Raw genomic sequence first — 21,005 nt, forward strand, 5'->3', positions numbered from 1 at the left:
CTTTCCTAAGATCCATCAGAGGCTAAAAATCTGTCCTGACCTCATGACACAGCTGCAGTTTGCTACAGTGTGTCGCTGCAGACAAGTGTACCCTATAGAGGATTGTGTAAACTGGATGCAGCTGTAGCAAACCATCAGCTGTAGGGGGGGGGGGAGTATTATGCTGGATTGCAGATTTCCTCTTCACGGAGTCTGTCGGGTGTTTGAAATGTGTATCAGAAGGATATGCACCAGTTTCTGGATATAAAACTGCAGTGTTCCTATTCACTGATGGCAAGCAGAAATCTTTAAAATTGTGAATAATCAAAGCATTAAGTGTATGCGAAAGCGTCAGAACTTTTAATGAAGCTTTACATCATATTCCATACCCTGTGTTTTTGGGGTACCTAGTACTGATGTGATCTCCCTCATATTTGCCCCTGGAAAGGCTCCCGTGTCTACCTCCTCCATGTCCTCACTGCTAGCGTGCTGGGAAGACGTAAGTCCAGTCACCGCACCTGTCTAACCGTCCACCGTTTACATGACTTTTAACCTGTGTCTGGACCTAGATCTCTTCACTAATTCCCAGGCTGATATTTCTTTGGCGCGCCCATAACAATACAGGGAGCGGTCTCCTCAGCGCCATATTATTTCATCTAATATTTGTTTAACCTTTCATTATTCCCAGGACTTGGCGCCGACCAGCAGAAGGTTAGAGCATTCATTGTATTTAGCTTTAGGCTTCACTTTTCACGGCTCTAGATGCAGAGTCGTTCAATCCAAACTAGCCATAGCCAAATACTGACCGGAACGGGAATCCAACATGCTGGAGGCACTCCGGGTCAAGAAAGAAGAATTTGCGTTAACTGGGTAATGAACAGAACACTTGCACGGCGCCGTCCGTTTTAGCTGCAGATCCGTTAATTCCCAGGCCCCTCTCATGTCGTCCAAGGTGGCCGCACCAATTATTGGACTAATTGATGCACACTGTGCACTTGGTATCCCAAGAGCCTTCCTGCCGCCCTAGATATAGTCAGCACTGCTAATGTGAACAGTGCTGGACAAGTAGGAAGTGATTTGGGCTACCGATGCACAGTGTGGGAAGCCGGGCGGCCATCTTGGAGGACAGAAGAGGAGCTCTGGAATTGGCAGATCTGTAGCTAAAAAGATGAAAAGGAGGCACCATGTAAGCATTCTGTTATTCCCCGGTTAATGTAAAAAAAAAAAAAATCTTGAACCGGAGGATCGCTTTAATTGATCCATTGTTTTGCCCAGAGATAAGCAGTTCCAAAGGTGTCTGGAAGCCACTTATCTCTACTACATTAAAGGGTATTCTTATCTTATAAAGTGATGCTATTTTACTAGGATATATCGTCACTAAATGATCAGTGGAGGTCTGACCTCCAGGACCCCCACTAATCATGAGAATTAAGTGGCTGCATGCGCTGGTTTAGTGCTGTCTATGAGCGGACTAAGTGCTGATGTGCATGGAGAAACTGCAAAATATAACTGCCGTGGGGGTCCAAAAGGACAGACCACCTCTGATCATAAAGTGATGGCATGTCCTAGCGCGAGCTGCTCCCTACTTGGCTCATTTGTAAAGGAAAGGGATGGATTTGAGTAAGGCCTCATGCACACGGCCGATGCTTGGTGGCTGCTGCACACGGATCAAGTTGAAGGGGTCCGTGATCCATCTGCAGAGCAAAAACATGGGCATTGCGAGAAACCACGTGGGGTTCTGTCCCTCCATTCCGCACCAAGCCGGATTGTGGATGGGTCCATGTCTGTGATATGGTGCAAAAAAATGTCCAGTGCCCGTATACTAAACCGTTTCTCCCTGACCCGTTAACCAGATCAGTCCTAACACGGTATGATACACTGGTCTGCTGTAACGGTAACAGACGATTTGTCTCTTTCACAGTCCAGTCTGATCAGCGAGCACGAGATCTCTACCCCCAAACCAGACGTCTCCCCATCACTGCTTGCACCTAGCAGCCAAGACCAGCAGCCAGAGGTAAGTGCCTGCTCTACAGCAGGTGTCCTGTTCACCTTCTCCCTGCACAGTGGCGCTCCCGTCCTTTTGCTATGTGACTGTGACCCTGTTCCAGTCAGTGAACTGTTGCGTCTCCATGCAGGGAAAATTGGGAAGGAGCTAAGGATTGGCGAGTGTATGCCAGTCAGATCCCTGGCACTAAGGAAGTTTGCCCTATTAATGTTTTCTCTCCATGCAGGAGGTTATAAGGACCCAACCTCGGACGCCTCCCGCGCCGTCCCCAACATTTACTCCATTGTCCAGCTCTGCCCCAAAGGTATGTCCTCTGAAAAGAGAAAAGGTTGCAGTTTCTGCCTGCAGTCGGGCATTAGACAGGACCACCCAGAATGCACTGCTGTCAGCTGCTTTGCATTCTGGGAGATGTAGTGTTCATAGCTCAGACTCCACAGTAAATCAGCAGAAAGCTGAGCTGCCCTTTACATATTTGGTTTCTGACCTGTACGCCTTCAAGTATTTCCGTGTACTCTCATCCCGGTGTCCTTCCCAGTGCCTGCTGAGATCTCCTAGTAAATCAGCTGATCACACACTTCTCCTCTAATCTGCTGACACAATGTCCTCGCCCATTATCAAGGGACCGATATTGTGTGGCCGGGAGGTGTGCGTCTTCCTGCGCCTCTGTGCAGTCAGCACGGTCTCGCCAGGAAGCTGCCTATAAATGTGTCTGTCTTCAGCAGCGTCCGTACTGGGCTGCATTCACACGTGCAGTTTTTATAGTAGTCTATGGTGCAGGGTGGTTGTTTTGTTTTTTCCAGCCAGGATTGGGTTCAGAAGTAGTCTGCAATATAAAGGAAGGAATTCTCCTTCCCACTGGATGTGCGATTCCAGCCTCAGGGTTGAGTTAAGCTCAGGCCATAGATGAAGGTGAGATCATTCACTTATGTATTAGGGAACTGCCGCACATGCAGTCTCCTCGTACATATGTTCATGAGAAATAAGTCCGTAATCCACTGTCGCTCCTGACCCTTCCCTGTGTCTACCGGTGCCTGGTCCCTCTCAACACCAGAAGATGCCTGCTCAGCCAGTCAGTGACCCCAGTGGTGACCCACCTGAACCAGTGATGGGTCCGGAGCAGCCACGAACAGATGAGGCAGCAGGGAGTATTGACTCTGTGTATATATTGCTTCCTCCCCTTTAAATGGTTTCCACCGGATAGATCATCAATATCCGATGACTATGGGGAGCTGTGCTGCAGTACCCGGCACCCACTACGTGGTCTTCTGCTTCCTGTGCCATCCACGGTTATGTTTCTAACGGCTGCCACAAACAGCTGATCAGTGGAGGACCCCCACCAGTCTGATATTGGTGACCTATACAGAGGATAGGTCATCAGTATCTAAAATGTGGAAAACCTGTTTAGCTGGACTGTCCAGGTGCTCATACGCATAAGAGCAAAGTCAGCCAAACACCCGATGACTGACAGGAGTGGCAGATGTTGGAGGAAATAGGGATTGAAGAGTGACTTGGACAGCATAGTCCCCTCTCTCCATTGAGAAAGCACATGCATGCTCAGCCAAAGTGAGAGCATGCATGGTGATATGGGGGGAAAGCAACGTAAAGCATGCATTAACAGTATGCTTAGCAGCCTGGTTTGGACAGTCGGTGGCTTTTCACCAAAATATTTGTTTGTCCTCAGCCCAAGGCTCATCAGCTTGCAATCAAGTCCTTCACGAGCCCCACACAGTGTTCCCACTGCACGTCCCTCATGGTGGGATTAGTACGACAAGGCTTCGCCTGCGAAGGTTAGTGCGGATCAAGATTAGAAAAACATGGCTGCTCTCTGAAAACTGCGCCAAACGGTCCACAGGTTGCGTGAAGTGTTGCAGCTCAGTCACGATAACTTTAATGTGCAACACCTGACAACTTGTGGACAGGCGGGGTGCCTCTTCTGTCTTTCTGGAGAAGCTCTGTATAAAATCATTGCAATATGATGTCGACTAGATCGTAAAATTGAGATTTTATTTAACCCCTGGCAGTGTGTCCCTTTGCTTGTCACGTGTCCTGTAAGGACCTCTCTCCACAAGTGTGTCCGATTCCAGCTGAACAGTCTAAAAGACCCCTCGGGGTGGACGTGCAGCGCGGTATTGGGACTGCCTACAAGGGCTACGTCAGGGTAAGTGTTCATCTTAAAGGAATGACGCACTTTTATTTCATTGCATTTCACAGTAGATACATTCCATCTGATCAGTCATATTGTGGGATTGCTAATTAAGCGATTCCCTACTATTTTAAACGAAGCAACTGGGGGGGGGGGGGGTGTTGCATTGGTTAACTTCAGAATTGTTTATGATGCACCTTTTTGACAGATCCCAAAGCCAACGGGTGTGAAGAAAGGCTGGCAGAGGGCGTACGCCGTGGTCTGTGACTGTAAGCTCTTTCTGTATGACGTGCCTGAAGGGAAGTCTACTCAGCCTGGAGTGGTGGCGAGTCAAGTGGTGGATCTTAGGTGTGTGATGTTTTCTTTCTTGACCCTTGCTTCTTCACTGGGATGGCTGGTAAGAGGGAAAATTGCATTTAATCACACAGCAAACCTTCGAAACTCCCAGCATGTTTGGATGTTCTTGTAGCTCCCATAGCAGTCAAAGCAGGATTCTAGGAGTTGTAGTCTCAGAACAGCTGGAGTGTCGAAGGTTATTGATCCCTGATCTATACAGTGTACTAGATAATGTGCGTAGACCAGTGTTTTCCAACCTGTGGCTCTCCAGTTGTTGCAGAACTACAACTCCCAGCATGCCCTGCAGGGTGTCGGGTCATGCTGGGAGTTGTAGTTTTGGAGAGCCGCAAGTTGAAAAAACACTGGCATAGTTACATTAACTCCTCACAGGCCAGTTTGCAGATTGTGGTGCCCCTTATCTTCACCGCCTTTCACTCATTGTCCTTGTTTTTTGTTTGCTATCATCAGAGATGAAGAGTTTCCGTGAGTTCAGTCTTGGCATCGGATGTGATTCACGCCACCCGCAAGGACATTCCCTGCATATTTAGGGTACGTGTCATACACACCCCAGTTAGACAGCGCATGCGCCTGGTCACACTGCGTGGAAAATAATTTCTTTCTAATGACATTAGTTCTGGTGTTGGCAGGAAGGGCCGGGTGCGGTCTGGGTTTAGAAAGCTGAGGTTTCACCTGTTGGATTATAAGCGGTGAATATGGGATAATGCGATATGTCCTGCTCCTGCGGGGTCTACAGAAAGACCACAGTCTTTGTAGATAGGAGGTGGGGTCCTAACAGGAAACAACCCCTCTATTACACCCATATGGCTGTATAGGGAAAGGGGTTACAAAACTAATTGTGAACAGAAATTGGCACAGTCCATAATTCGATGTCCATCCCTGAACACCATTTTTTTAACGTAATGAGGTCCAACCTTATGTTTATGGAGTTAAGTGCAAAAGTTATTATTCTTGCAGCTGCCACTAGAGGGAGCTCAGGAGCTTACAGCATACCGAGTATCCATTGAGCTGAGTAATAGTCTGCAGTAAGCTCCCCCTAGTGGTGGCTGCAGACGGTCAGAAAGTTATCGCTAGCTTACACATGTGCAAGGGATTTGGAGAATCTGCACAGAATTTTGGGCCAACAGTGGAGATTAGTTTTTTTACATTGGACTGAATTTGGTATCAACTAGCACAATTGTGAATGCAGCCCTGAACTGTAACCGCTTTCATTATACGGAAGTGGTCCTGCTCGTAGCTCAGTGTTTGATAGACTGTGTCCGGTCTAGGTGAGGCCTTCATGAGCTTAAAGCCTCATGCACACGTCCGTGGAACACGGACCGCGAGATACCGGCCTGGATTCCTGCTGAGTGCAGGAGCGCACGGCGTCATTGGTTGCTATGTACAGTAATCTATACTAGTGTATTACTGTACAGCAGCGGGCGCACAGCGTCATAGCAACCAATGACGCCGTGTGCTTCTGCACTCAGCAGGAATCCAGGCCGGTATCTCGCGGTCCGTGTTCCACGGACGTGTGCATGAGCTTAATTGTAAAACGTTTTGATCTGGATTCCGAGGATGGTGTGGACTGGATACACTTGTTCCAAAACCTCCGCTGTGAGAAGCTGTTCTGAATGTAAACATGAATGTTTCTATTCACTGACAGTCCTATGTGGGTTTTTTATTTCTTGCACAGGTAACAGCCTCCCTTCTAGGTGCCCCTTCCAGGACGACGACTTCTCTGCTCATCCTCGCAGAAAGCGACACCGAGAAGAGGAAGTGGGTTGGCATCCTGGAAGGCCTGCAGACCATTTTACAGAAGAACAACCTAAGGAACAAGGTGGTCCACTGCCCCCAGGAGGCATATGACAGCACGCTGCCGCTCATCAAAACCGTAGTGGCTGCAGCGATTGTAGGTATGTGCCGCAGTATAAGGTACACCCCTTTAATACATCCCAATGTTACTCTCCTACCCTTTAAAAAAAAAAAAAGTTTTTGTTTTGTTCCAGAGGACAGTATTGATGACCTATCTTTTAGAAATAGGTCATTAATATCTGATCAGTTAGGGTACGCCTCCCCGCACCCCTGCCGATCAGATGTTTCAGGAGGTCTGGTGAGCACTGCGGTCTCCTCACAGCATACCAAACACAGCGCTGTAAGTTGTATGGTGGCCGTGCTTGGTATTGCAGCCCAGGTCCATTCACTTGAATGGGACGTCACTATCCTAGGATGAGGTCATAGCACTCAACGGAGCACTGCGCCCCTTCAAACAGCTGATCAGTGGGGGTGGCTAATCTCATTGATTATTCTGACCTAACCATCAATATTGTACTCTCAGAAAACCCCCTTCAAGGATCCCATGCCGTACATGTCACCATTGGCCCCCCCCCCTGTCCAGTTGACTGTAGTGAGCAGCAGTTTCCAGGCTTGATCGCTGCTCCATACAACTCTGGGAGTTACGGTCACAGCCAAGTTAGACTTTCATCAATGAGAGAGATTTTTTTTTTTTTTTTACTGTATGTTTTCTTTCTTAGATCGGGACCGGATCGCTGTGGGGACAGAAGAAGGACTGTACGTCAATTGAGGTCACCAGAGACGGTAAGTGTCAGTCATCATTGCATATTCTCCGTCAAGTCACTTTCTACATGGAGTTAGTTTATATCATCAGAACTGAAATCTCCCAGCATCTTCTGCTTGTTCAGTCTCTGCACAGAGATTGCTCTGGCGAGTTTGCTTTCTGGGCAGTGCGATCTGAACCAGACTCTGTACAGTCATCTGCTATAGGAAAAGCAAACTGCCCCCCGCATTCTCGTAGTTAAGCTGTGCTTACTGACGGTTTCCAGCAGCAGAACAGTGAATGTCCTTGAAATCAAAATTGAATTGTTTAAAGTGCACAACCACTTAATTAGAAGGGTTTCCACATGATAAGCTGCTCCCAGGACACCCCGCTGTTGAGACTCCCTCCCCATCTCCCCCCCATATTTAATCCCTGCAGCAAAAAAGCATTACACAATTCCCATTGAATGGTCCCTTACGCCTGTAAACTGCCGTAAATGATAGTGAATGTGTTGGGGCCGATGGCATCCACCGCCCCCTCCTCTTTCGGCATAAAAATGTCACTTGCACCTAAACGTAGGCGCTGTGGCGTTTAAAAAGTTACGAACCTGGGCCTTGTTTCTGGCGTGGGGGGGGGGGTCATAGTAAATGAATACCATTGTCTTTTCTGTGTAATGCATAGACAGACAGGAGAACTGTCTTTGCTGCAGGTATGAGGGTCCTGAATAGGACACCCCCTAACAGGTCATTTGGAAATGTCTTGACGCCCCTTGTAACATTTCGTCCTGTTTTCACAGTGATCGTCCGAGCCGCAGACTGCAAGAAGGTTTCTCAGATTGAATTGGCTCCGAAGGAGAAGATTGTCATCCTCGTCTGTGGCCGAAACCATCACGTCCACCTGGTACCCTGGTCCTCTCTGGATGGCTCAGAGGGCAGCCTCGACATCAAACTTCCCGAAAGCAAAGGCTGCCAGTGCATCACCACAGGAACCCTGAGGAAGTCGCCGGCGTCTTGTTTGTTTGTTGCCGTCAAGCGTCAGATCTTTTGCTATGAGCTGCAGAGAACTAAACCATTTCATAAGAAGTTCACTGAGCTCTCGGCCCCGGGGAGCGTGCAGTGGATGGCCGTATTTAAGGACAAACTGTGCGTCGGTTATCAGTCAGGATTCTCCCTACTTAGCATCCACGGAGATGGACCATTTATAAACCTTGTCAGCCCTGTTGACCCCTCCCTGGCGTTCTTGTCCCAGCAGCCTGTAGACGCTCTGTGTGCAGTGGACCTTGGTAATGATGAATACTTGCTCTGCTTCAGCCAGATGGGAGTCTATGTGGACTCACAGGGACGGAGAACGCGATTGCAAGAGCTTATGTGGCCGGCCACCCCCATCACCTGCAGTAAGTAGGAGAAAAAAAAAAAAACTGCGTTGGCCACTATGGGGAGCTGCATACAGATTTACCATCGACTTCATTGGGATCTGTATACATCAGTCTTCGGCATACTCCCCCTAGTGTTGGCTGCAGGCATCAATTTCTAGTTTGAGTATCACTACATACAGTCAACCTCTTCCAGCCTGAAATGGCTGATGACGGAGAACAATAGATTGTATTCATCTGCAGGGAATATGGTTTATAGCTGGCCCCACACGGCCTGGGAGATCTACCTAGTCTAACGATAGCCATTGGGGTCTGTCATGTCCCAGCATGTGCCCGCTCCAGGTCAACGGTTGGCCGCCATGGTGATGTCAGCATTCAGCACGTGATCGGCTGCTATGATCATGCGGCATGGTGCTGGATGAATGGTCACTACTAGTGTTGAGCGGACTTCTGTTTTCAAGTTCGGCATACAAGGTTCGGGTTATCTAAGAATTCGGTTATGGTCTGTGGTAGCGGAATCCATAACGGAATTTTTAGATAATCTGAACTTTGTACGCCGAACTTGAAAACAGAAGTTCGCTCAACACTAGTCACTACATGGGAGCCATGATGGCATAAAAACGGCATGTGGCCGCTGATTGTCTGCATCAGTCACACGCCGGCCACTTGTGAGAACTGCTGAAGCTTCTAGATTGTTGGGAAAAGGGTGAGTGGTGGAATTATTATTTTTTTTTTTATTATTTCTAACATTCCTGTAGTAATTTTTTATTTTTTTGTATTTGAATAACCCCTTTAAAGGAATGGGGGGGGTGTGATCAAGTCACAGGTGGAACGATTAGCACTCGCATATACAGGCAGATAACTCCAAGTCCACTTTAGGACATCAGAGAATAGTGGTACACAGGCTAATGCACCGCCATATAGATATATTCCAAGGCATGTATAGTGAAGACGGATCACAAGAGCGCACTATCCTCCTGCAGCGGTGTTTCCCTATATAAAGAAATGTTATGATCTCCATTCAGGCTCTCAAAGGGTTAACCAATATATTAGAGGGTTGCCTAAATAACCGTTTCGTGCTTTCTCACTCCCTCCAGGTTGTAGTCCTTCCTATGTGACCGTCTACAGTGACTATGGCATTGATGTATTTGATGTTCACTCTATGGAATGGGTGCAGACTATTGGACTGAGGAGGGTAAGTTTGACCCCTATTGACTCCCTTCCAGGGGTTGTCCCAGCTGCAGATGGTGCTGGCCTTTCCTCGGGACAGTACGCCAGAAACTAGAGCCTTCTGCTTCATACACTGTATATTTTCTCACCGATCTGATATTGACGACCTATGCTCAGTATGGTCATCAATATCTGTACACCCTTTAAATACATAACTATTTGCTTTTTTTGGCTTTTTTTTATTTTTAGATCAAGCCATTAAATGTAGAAGGTACTCTCAACCTGTTGAACTCCGAGCCGCCTCGCCTTCTGTATCTAAAGAGCACCCATTCAGGTTTGTCATCTTTCCCTCCCCCCCCCCCCCCCCCCAAAAAAAATATAAAAAAAATACACTTTGTGCACTGACCATACTTGACAAGGATCCACTCTTAAGATCTGTTAGCAGCAGCTAGCCTGCTTGTTGATGGTTTCCACCACTTCTCAAAGTAACTGATCCTTCAATAATATCTTTCATTTGACCTTCCTTTCAGAAGGGGCTGTCCTCACCGTCCCGGAGACCTCCGATAATAGTAAGAAGCAGATGGTTAGGACCAGGAGTAAGCGGAGATTTGTGTTTAAAGTCCCAGAAGAAGAGCGATTGCAACAACGAAGGTATCTTCTGATATGGCCTTTTTTTTTTTTTTTCCCCATTATTATTTACTAGAAACATAATTTTGTTTTATTTTTGCACTAAAAATGACTTTTATATTGTAGAGAAATGCTCAGAGATCCTGAACTGAGGTCGAAGATGATCTCAAACCCGATCAATTTCAACCACGTGGCGCATATGGGTCCAGGAGATGGGATGCAAGTGCTTATGGATCTCCCTCTGGTAAAATATCCTTGCCAAATACTTAGCTTGCCAAATAAACTCCAATCACATCCAGAGCTGTGGCGTCCTGGGTGTGGTCAGGTGGAAGCTGAACCATTGTGAAGCTGCAAGGGGAGAAATGATGAGGCTCAATACAGCTTTGGGTGTGACTGGAGTATAGGACATCACATAACCCAAAAGCAGCATTAGACATGGGTATTAAAGTATAAAATATTGCAAAGTGACCTGCACTTCAGTGTTGTCTGCTCTTCTCTTGTTTCCTGTGAACATGACAGAGTGAATGTCCTCCTCTCTTTCCGTGCCCTCGAAACTCTCTTCTGATCTCACCTCCTGCAAACTTTGAGCACGTCTATCACATGAACCCTGTCTCGGCAGACTTCTATCTCCAGAACGAGCTTAGCTCTCTGTCCTCTTCCTCTTCTCCCTCTTTACCAAGGGTAGGAGTAAAGCAAAATGGCTGCAGGAAACCCCCCAGCCCAAAAACGTGACAACTAACCAGATCTGAAAGCAGCATGCTGGATCTGACCCTGGTCCTCTAAAGGGGGGGAGCGACGACCAGGACCTGAAGTCACTGCGGGTCATTAGATGATGACGATCCGATGGCTCGGGGTCCCAAATATCACCAGGCCCTATAGGGCAGGGATGGCCAACCTGAGGCTCTCCAGCTGTTGCAAAACTACAATTCCCAGCATGCCCACACTGCCTACAGCTATCAACCTACAGCAGGGCATGGTGGGAGTTGTAGTTTTACAACAGCTGCAGGTTGGACATCCCTGCTATAGGGGATATCATAAAAAGCTGCTTTTTAAGCTGGAGTCTCCACTTTAAGGCTATCTGCACACGTTGCGGCTGACACTCGGGTTTTCCGTGAGGATTCTCGTGTGGAAAAATACACTGCGTATACGTGCAGATTTTTGACGTCTTTGTGCGGATTTCACCCTTTTCCATGCAAGATCTCATCTGTAGCAAAACTGCACAAATTCAAACCAAAAAAACACAGGTAACGAATGCATTTTTTGGTGCAGAAATCCGCAAGTAAATTCGTATGGACTACATTGCAGGTAGCCTAAAGAGGTTGGCCCCTCCTTTTATATTGATTTGGTTATCCTTTGGATAGGCCATCAGTATCTAATCTGCGGGGGTTCGAACCCCCCGCAGGTCAGCAGTAGCCCCTGTGCCAGAAGTCGGCGCTGGAAATACATAGGCCTGTCTATTCTGTAGTGGATATAGCTGATAACTGCTTCGGTGCTGCAGTACCAGCTTTGACCACTAAAGCATGGGTGGCGCTGGAGGGTGCAGAGGGTCGGACACCACTGATCATATACTGATGCCCTAGCCAGGGGAAAACCGCTTTAAAGCCTTATGCACATTGCGGTAATCGGTTAGCCCCAACCACCAGCGTTTGGGAGGTGCTGTATACACGTCTGTACACCTCATGCTGCTTTTAGAACAACCACTTATGGATGTTAAGGCTTTTAACCCCCAGTTTGCTGTAACCTTGGGCTTCAGTAAAAATTCCTTTTAATGCAACACTTACCAGCTAACCAGATTATCAGGGGGTCCTCGATGGGGAGACATTGAACCTCCAGGTGTCGGCTCACAGCGACACGTTCACCAAGAAGGTCATGGCAGATGACATTGAGGTTGCATCTCCTAGTGTGTTCTCTACTTCAACCTCGCAGTACACGCTGGATTATCAGATGGTGGATTGAAGGAAGTTTACTGTTTTAACCACTTCACTACTGGTCTATTTCTATGAGATTTATTATGGGATACAGGGTATACGGTGTACGCCATGCAGTGTAAGTAATGCTGTCATTTCTCCATAGAGCGTTATGCCGTCAGGGCAAGAGGAAAACCCTCGGGAAAAATCCCGTCCACCCTCCACCAACCTGGCGCGGCAGCAGCTAAGAAGCAGGTCCTACATCTCCTGGCCATCTTCAGGTAGGAGATTCACCCTTCACTGACCCCTCATGCTCTGCCCTAAAGTACATTAACCCATTATGTCATACGAGTTCTCGTCTGGAGAGACTCCAGGCATTTGGCACCGCTTATCTCCCAGGTAAAGATTATATATCTCCGATGATGTGCAGGATCTCTGTATAAATGGCGCCCGGCTGTGGGATTTCATACAGAATCGTTAGTAAATGGCAATATGCTTGCTCCACAGGTACCGGCGATTCATCGCGGAGTATATCGGATGCTGATCAGGACCTGGAAAGAGAGGTAACCCCCTAGCAATGATACTTTAGGCTGCTGCATGTGGCTAAGGTGGTTTTCCCGTCCTGCACAGCTCATTGCTCTTTATTTTAACCCAGAGATGGGACCCACAACTAGGGATATGCCAGATAAAGATTTATATATATATATATATATTACACAGTACATATGTTCTGAGATTACTCCGAGCAGAACTTAGAAACTAGATTTAAATTTTATAGGCATCACATGATGTATCTGTAGATCCGACCTCAGCCAGTGTGGGATCCGGAGACCTTCGTTAGGCTCCGTTCACATCACCGTTTGTCCAGTTGTCGTCCATTTGAGCCATGAGATCAGTTTGTTTAAGACAGGGAAAAAATTCCTGCATGCAGTACTTTTCTTTGTCTAAAAAAAAAAAAAAAAAAACGGATCTCAGACGGAAATGGCTCAAACAGATAACTGATGCAACAGGATCCATTTTTTATTTTTCACTCTCCTCTTCTGACGGATCAGAAGAATGGAAAGCTAAACGGTGATGTGAACTCAGCCTTAGCTGGTTGGCCAGTCCCATTGAATTCAGTAGATTCACCCGTTATGTATCAGCTTAAAGGGGTATTCCATCTTGGACATTGTGAGCATATTGCTAGCCTATGCCCCCAGTGTCTGATAGGTGCTCCTATACATAGAACAGAGCGTGCAAAGTGCAGGAGGGCGCATGAGTGGGAAACACACTGCACCATTCACTTCTATGTGGCTCACGTAAATAGCCAAGCTAGCTCTCAACTATTTTCGGCTGTCCCATAGCAATGAATGGAGGGTGGCCGCGTGTGTTCCATTCTAAGGATAGGTGCCACCTCTGGGACCGGCCTGAATCGGACACAGGAGGCATATCCTGGCTATATGCCCCCAATGTCCAAGATGGGACAACCCCTTTAAAGATATGATCGTCATAGTAATTGTACAGAGGGCACGCACTGCATAGCAGAGTGTGAATGGCGTCTCGAGCAGAGTTCTCATCAGATCCCCCTCCTGATTATAAGGGCAGTGATTTGCCATTACATAAACTATATGGAACCTGCTTGTAATGCAATTACCAATGAGCCGCACTCGCTCCCTTCGACTGTCTACTGATTCCGTATTTTTGTCTCGCAGCCAGATTCAGACTCCACCAAACATTCCACTCCTTCAAACAGCTCCAACCCGAGCAGCCCTCCGAGCCCCAACTCCCCGCATAGGAACCAACTGACGCTGGACGGCCTGGATCAGTCCGCCTGTGACGCATAGCGCTCCTCGCCGGAGATGTCATCGTTCCTAGTGTGTCAGTCCCACGCAATAGTGCCAAGATGTGTTGCACGGACCTCCCCATCCCCCAACCCACTTACTGTAGATACAGCGTAAAGAGGAAAAAAAGAGCGGGGGGGTTTAATATATGTGATGGAGCTTTTATATGCAAGATGAGTTGACCGTTTCTAATATCCGTTCCGCTCATAGGATGTTTTTACTTTGTACATTTTTTATTTTTTTTTAAACGATTATATCTCCCTTTTTGTACGATGCTGCTAGTTTCTGGGACGCAACAGAGGAAATTCCGAAAGCTGCTGCCACGATAAGCAAATGGCGTCAGCGACGGGAGGTCGGAGAAGGAAATGTGTGCGATTTAGGCTACATGCACACAACCGTGCCGTTTTTTGCAGTCCGCAAAAAACGGAAGCACCCGTGTGCTTTCCACAATTTACGGAACGGGTGGCCCATTGTAGAAATGCCTATTCTTGGCCGCAAAACGGACAAGAATAGGACATGCTATATATTTTTTTTTTTGCTGAGCCACGGAACAGTGCAACGGACGCATCTTTTGTGGCCCTATGAAAGTGAATGGGTCCGCATCCGGGCCGCAAAAACGGCAGCTCGGATGCAGACCAAAACAACGGTCGTGTGCATGAGGCCTTAGGCAGATTTTTTTATTATATATATAATATATAGGATAGAGTCGATATAGGACCTATAGCGGTGTTTATAGGACGGGGGCCTCGGCCCGTAATGACATTGCGCATAGGAAAGGAGCAGACAGCTGTGGTCTGCGACTAGCGGTGCACCTTCTACTCCTAGCATGGGGGTAGTAGTAGCATTGAAGCTGGCGGTTTGCAGACCACTCACTACGAGGTGTCCTCTCCAATCAGTATTTAAAGCCTAATTCATTTTAATGAAATTGTGCCGCGTTCTGTGAAAACGCAAGGAAATGGTTGTGTTTTTTAAATTTTACCTTTTTTTTTTTTTTTTTTTTTTTTTTTCCTCCAAGGTGTACATTTACTTACAGGCAGCCCTTTTTGTTTGTGCTCACTGAGGTACAAGGTGCTCTAGCGCCTCAGTGATGTCACTAAGCTTGAGGCTTTTGGCGTAGGCTATAGCTGCACCCTATAGCTTCACATTGTGAAGAACCATTGTCTTTAGGAAGGCGTATTGCGGTGTCTTAGAGGGTGGCAGTAAATGGCAGTTTTTTTTTTTTTATCTTAATCTGTTGCCAATGAAGTTTACCCACAGTGTGGAGGGGAGCTGAACGGTATCATTCTGCTCCATTCACAGCCAGAGCTGCCTATAAAAGTCTGGTTTAGGAGCTGTTCAAAGTGTGCTGTACTGCCCTCATGCTAGGCGCTGTACAGTGGAGTGCTTTGTGGTAGAGGAGGGGGAACCTCCCCGCATGTACTGCGCAGTGCACTTTAGGCGCTCAGCACAGCACTGACTGCTGCAGCTTTGGATGTGACTGGAGCACATGCCATGATTTCATAACTGAGGCTCAAGACAAAAGTATTAGCTAAGTTAGGCCTCATGCACATTGCCATAAGCGGTCTGTGTGCTGTCCACATTTTTTGCAGACCCATTGACTTCATTGGGTCGGCTTAGGATATCTCCTATCATTTGCAGAACGTACTGTACTGTTGCGGAAAGAAAACTTATGCAAAAGATAGAACATGTCCTACACTTGGCTGCAAAATGCGATCCCATTGACGTCAATGGGTCCGCAAAACATTTGGACCATTTTCAGACCACAAATGCTTATGGTCATGCACATGAGGCCATACTCACTAAACGGGGGGGGGGGAGAAAAACGTACAGTTGCCAAATGTAATTCGTACCCCCATCCACATCGATACCGTAAGTGCTTTGCAAAAAAAATAATCAGGTCTCCAGCTTCCTCCCAACTCCTACCTGTGACTCCACCGTGCTGCATATATATAAAAAATTCTCTCGAAATTCTGCAAATTTACCTTCAATTATCCCACATAAGACAACCGTTTTTAATTTTTTATATGCCAGCCCTAGCGGACCATTAATATTTTCACTGCCATTTGGATCTGCAGCTTATATTTTATTTATTTTTTAGATTTTATTTTTTTTGCAGGGAATTGAATAGATATATGCTGTTTTTTTTTTTTTTTTTTTTTATGGCGACCACACTATTTGGAGGTCCCAGAAACAGTACTTTTTAACCTGCACTTGCATCAGGACACGTGAGTATTATCGTCGGGGTAGAATTCGCACAACACATGTATATTTTGCTTCAGTCGCGCTGCCGCTGTCATGTGGCCTCCCCTCCCCAGCGTGTACATTTAATCTTCATGCTTCCGTGTATTATACATTTTATAATCCGTGGCCATGTTCCATTAAAAAGCTTGTAATTATTATTATTTTTCTTTTTTTTCATAATGTCACTGTCATTACTAGCGTGCCTTTTGTGCCAATTCTCTTTGACAGTCGGATTGTCATTAATTTAAATTTACTTCGTTCCATTGGGCTGATGATGATTTATTTCTCTGAAACACTGTATAGGACTTGCACTTATTTTTTAAGTTTTTATAATGAAGAAGAAGTGATGTAGTCTCCGAGGACGTGGTCACCCCTGTGCTTCAGGCTGAGGGAGGAGAAGGCTCTGTATTGGGGCCACACACTACTGCTAACGGAGGGGGGGGGGGGGGGGGGGGTCTGATTTTTACTTTATTTTTTATTTTTGTGTAAGTTGTCTTTGTAATTATAAATTGAAAGTTTTTTGTTTTTGTTAATAAATCCGCAGTGAGCAGTTCTGAACTTCATAACGGTCTGTCGTGTCATATTAATACCTAATCCACAGAGGCACACTTGTCCCTTTTGAATGTAGTTATGTTTTTTTGCCATAGTTATTATTTTGTGTTGTATATATTTAGCAGCTCGGAAACTTGGAGAAATCATAACGGAAGCCTGGAGCGTTTTAATAAAAAAAAAAAATTCACCAATCACTGAAAAAAAAAAGATACAAAAAATCCCGTTTAAGGAGAAGAAATGTATCCGTTTTCATATGTTGTCTTAAATTTAAATGTAACTTATTAATAAAAAAAACTGATATAGTTACATTTTGTCTTTGTGCTATGATGTCCCATCTCTTAAAGGGGCTATCCCACAAGTAGCATTCATCTCCGTACTGCAGGTTGGGTAAGACGTGTCAATTGATGGGGGGGGGGGGGGGGGGGGGTCTTTGGGTCTTCTCTTCGTTCACTTTTACGTTACTGAGAAATGCTGTTCAGGGGATAACCGCCTTTACCGCCTTTAGTTTAGCTGTGTATTTAGGGGTCCTGCCTGTCTCTCTAAAGGGTACCTACTAGGGCTGAGCGAATCTACTTCGGATGGAACATCCAAAGTCTATTCACCTAAAACTTTGGTTCAATACTGTACGGCGCGAGCGCTCTGTACAGTATTAGAATGTATTGGCTCCGAGACTTCGCATAATAACTTACTCTGGTTCGGTTCCAAGTGATACCTTTTATGTTGCCAAAGTTATCTCCCAGTACCACTTTAACGTTACAGGCCTAAAGCCTGGGGCTGCACTACTGAGAGGCTGATGAAAACATGTCTTCTGATTTGACAAGTGCAGTGCTGTGGGGATCACACGTGGCAGGTCACAGTGAGGACACGTCGCCACGTCCGGCACAACCAGCCATGCGTAAGATCTCAGGGCAGCGTGTATAAGGTATATGGCAGCCGATCCATTAGATTAGTGGACAGCGAGTCAGTGTCATATCCACAGTTACTAATTATTTTATTTATTTATTTTCAAATTCACTTTCAAGCAAATATTAATGATGTGAAATACCTTATGCTTGAAAATCGGAATTAAATACAGGGTTAGAGAAGGAAAATCCACTTTCCTGCAGGGCGACTTCCTTCAAGATTTCTTCTCCGATAGGAGCAGCCTGTACAGAAAAAGACTGAGAGTCTCGTCCCTGAAACAGTCAAAGGGGTATGTACACTATCTGGGCTACACTATGGCGACATATTGCTAGGGGTATTTATGAGAACAAACTTGCTCTGACTGTTTCCAAAAACTACCAGCAGAACAGTGAGTGCAGCTCTGGAGTATAAGGCGCCATGCACACGGCCGTGTTTCACAGCCGTGTGCGGGCCGTGGAACCGCGGCCTGGATCCCTCCTGAGAGCAGGAGCGCACGGCGTCACTGGTTGCTATGACGCCGTGCGCTCCCTGCTGCCGGCACAGTACAGTAATACACTGGTATGATCTATACCAGTGTATTACTGTATTGCGGCGGCAGGAGGGAGCGCACGGCGTCATAGCAACCAGTGACTCTGTGCGCTCCTGCTCTCAGGAGGGATCCAGGCCGCGGTTCCACGGCCCGCACACGGCTGTGAAACACGGCCGTGTGCATGGGGCCTAATACAGGATGTAACCCAGGATCAGTACAGGATAAGTAATGTATGTACACAGTGACTGTACCAGCAGAATAGTGAGTGCAGCTCTGGAGTATAATACAGGATGTAACCCAGGATCAGTACAGGATAAGTAATGTATGTACACAGTGACTGTACCAGCAGAATAGTGAGTGCAGCTCTGGAGTATAATACAGGATGTAACTCAGGATCAGTACAGGATAAGTAATGTATGTACACAGTGACTGTACCAGCAGAATAGTGAGTGCAGCTCTGAAGTATAATACAGGATATAACTCAGGATCAGTACAGGATCAGTAATGTATGTACACAGTGACTCCACTATTCACATAGAGAACAAATGACAACATTTGATGTTTTTCTTATGGAAAATGATGAAGCCCATTGCCCTGATATGAGAATGCTGCTGGGATCTGGCGCGAATCTTTTTTGTCCACGACGGCTGAAAGGACAATTTGCATTGAATTACACTTACCTGGTTATTTTCCGATTCTGGCTCAAAAATCGGATTATCAAATCCTCCTTGATTCTCCGAGGCCACGTCCTCCATTCTAGATTCATTCCTCCCGAAATTGAAAAACTGAGTGTACCGGAACCTAAGAGGAAATTTAGCATGTTAGGGGATTTCTTCCAACTTTTGACAATAGACCTGAAGCTTAAAGGGGTCCTCTCACTGCAGAAAACAGCATTTCTCATGTAGAGAAAGTGGAACAATCACAATGCAGTAGTAAGAGATTTGCTGACGTGACACAGCCCTCTCTCTTTTTATAGTTTTAAAGTGAGTGCCCATCACCACGTTGTTCTGTTCAGTTTAATTTATTATATACTTCTAGTGGTCGACGACACAAAGCTCCAAATCTGCAGCAGGAATATAGACTTAACAGATAGTTACCTGTAACCACCACCAGGGTGAGCTAAACTACTTACCGTACTGTATGCTACTTTAAACTCAATCTTTTTTTTTTTTTTTTTTTTAAAGATGGGTTTAGCTCCCCCTAGTGGTGGGTGCAGGCACCTAGAATTTTAACATGTAACTCTATATCCATGCAGGGGCTTTGGGGCTCCGTATAAGAAAACCAGCCTGCTATAAATGTACACATTGTATGGAGGTCAGGACCTCTGGGGAACTATAGCCCTCTGTATTCTTTGGTGGCTACTTTTTTGATCAGTTCCATTAGGAACAGTCGCTGCAGCTTAGATCTGTTATCTATTGGATTTTAGGTTACTTCAGGCACCACCTTCTGCTTATCACACTGTCGATCTGTCCCTTCTCCATGCTTTACACTGCAGGGGATAGTGAATATATATCACAGCTCAGTTCCTGCAGTCACAATTTAGCAGGGGGCTCCGGAACCGTGCGGTTTAAAAAAAAAAAAAAAAAGTTGGTTAAGTGGCCGGCGGCCCCTCATGCTGCGACGCCGCTCTAGTAAGCAGGGCCGGCGCTTCCATAGATTCATCTCCAGTCATCTGTATCACTGTCCTCAGGACATCGATACAGATGGCTGTGCAGCAGGGCAGGGAGAGGCGTGTCCCTTCCCCTTCCTCTGATAGGCAGCCGGCCTAGTGCCTGCAACCTATCAGAGGCTGGCGCAATTACGTCATCGCGCCCCCTGAGCCGTACAGACCAGGACACAGGCCGGAAGAGGCCTGCATCGCATCGTTGACATGCAGGTAAGTATAAGTGTTTTTTTTTTGTTGTTGTCAATACTGGTGGCTACTGGGCTGGCACATGATGGGGGGGCCCTATGGCTACTGGCACATGATGGGGGGGGGGGGGCCCCGATGGCTACTGGCACATGGCATTATGGTGGTCTTTATTACTCCCCCATGGTATGACCCCCTAGTAGCAGCATCGGCCTCTCCCTGCTCTGCTATCCCTCTGCCCCTTCTATAAATCCTTATTATGAAATCTTTATCATTAGGATAAAGCACAACATCAGCTCCGCCGAGCCCCCGGCCAAAGTGTGGAAGTGGCGTCCGAGATCCCCAAGGGTCAAGCCAAGTAACTAAGTTTTCATGTGAAATATGTTTGTTATACACCTATAGCATACACTGTGCCCCACAATATACAGTACACCGCTACACTGTGCCCCACAATATACAGTATACCGCTACTGTGCCCCACAATATACAGTATACCTCTACACTGTGCCCCACAATATACAGTACACCGCTACTGTGCCCCACAATATACAGTATACCTCTACACTGTGCCCCACAATATACAGTATACCGCTACACTGTGCCCCACAATACAGTATACCGCTACACTGTGCCCCACAATACAGTATACCGCTACACTGTGCCCCACAATACAGTATACCGCTACACTGTGCCCCACAATACAGTATACCGCTACACTGTGCCCCACAATATACAGTATACCGCTACACTGTGCCCCACAATACAGTATACCGCTACACTGTGCCCCACAATACAGTATACCGCTACACTGTGCCCCACAATATACAGTATACCGCTACACTGTGCCCCACAGTATACCGCTACACTGTGCCCCACAGTATACCGCTACACTGTGCCCCACAGTATACCGCTACACTGTGCCCCACAATATACCGCTACACTGTGCCCCACAATATAGCGCTACACTGTGCCCCACAATATAGCGCTACACTGTGCCCCACAATATAGCGCTACACTG

The 21,005-nt window shown here is 46.7% G+C and overlaps 1 protein-coding gene and 1 pseudogene across 3 annotated transcripts in view; one reads left to right on the plus strand and one right to left on the minus strand.

Moving 5' to 3' along the window:
• Positions 1 to 14,409, plus strand: part of LOC122922033 — a 53,228-nt pseudogene extending 38,819 nt beyond the window's left edge.
• LOC122921223 (protein amnionless-like) overlaps positions 4,385 to 21,005 on the minus strand; it is a 49,291-nt gene continuing 32,670 nt past the window's right edge. The window contains exons 11-13 of one of the 3 annotated variants that reach the window (XM_044271182.1): positions 18,819 to 18,939; positions 17,752 to 17,851; positions 4,385 to 4,521 (exon numbers count right to left, since the gene is read on the minus strand). In XM_044271182.1, the coding sequence (XP_044127117.1) occupies positions 17,753 to 17,851; positions 18,819 to 18,939 (220 nt within the window). In that variant the 3' untranslated portion in view covers positions 4,385 to 4,521; position 17,752. Of the gene's footprint in view, positions 4,522 to 12,874; positions 13,038 to 17,673; positions 17,852 to 18,818; positions 18,940 to 21,005 lie in introns of those variants that run through there. The other 2 variants (XM_044271183.1, XM_044271181.1) reach the window with 2 other exon arrangements.

Source organism: Bufo gargarizans, chromosome 11 (genome assembly GCF_014858855.1).
Source record: "Bufo gargarizans isolate SCDJY-AF-19 chromosome 11, ASM1485885v1, whole genome shotgun sequence".
NCBI classification, from domain to species: Eukaryota; Metazoa; Chordata; class Amphibia; order Anura; family Bufonidae; genus Bufo; species Bufo gargarizans.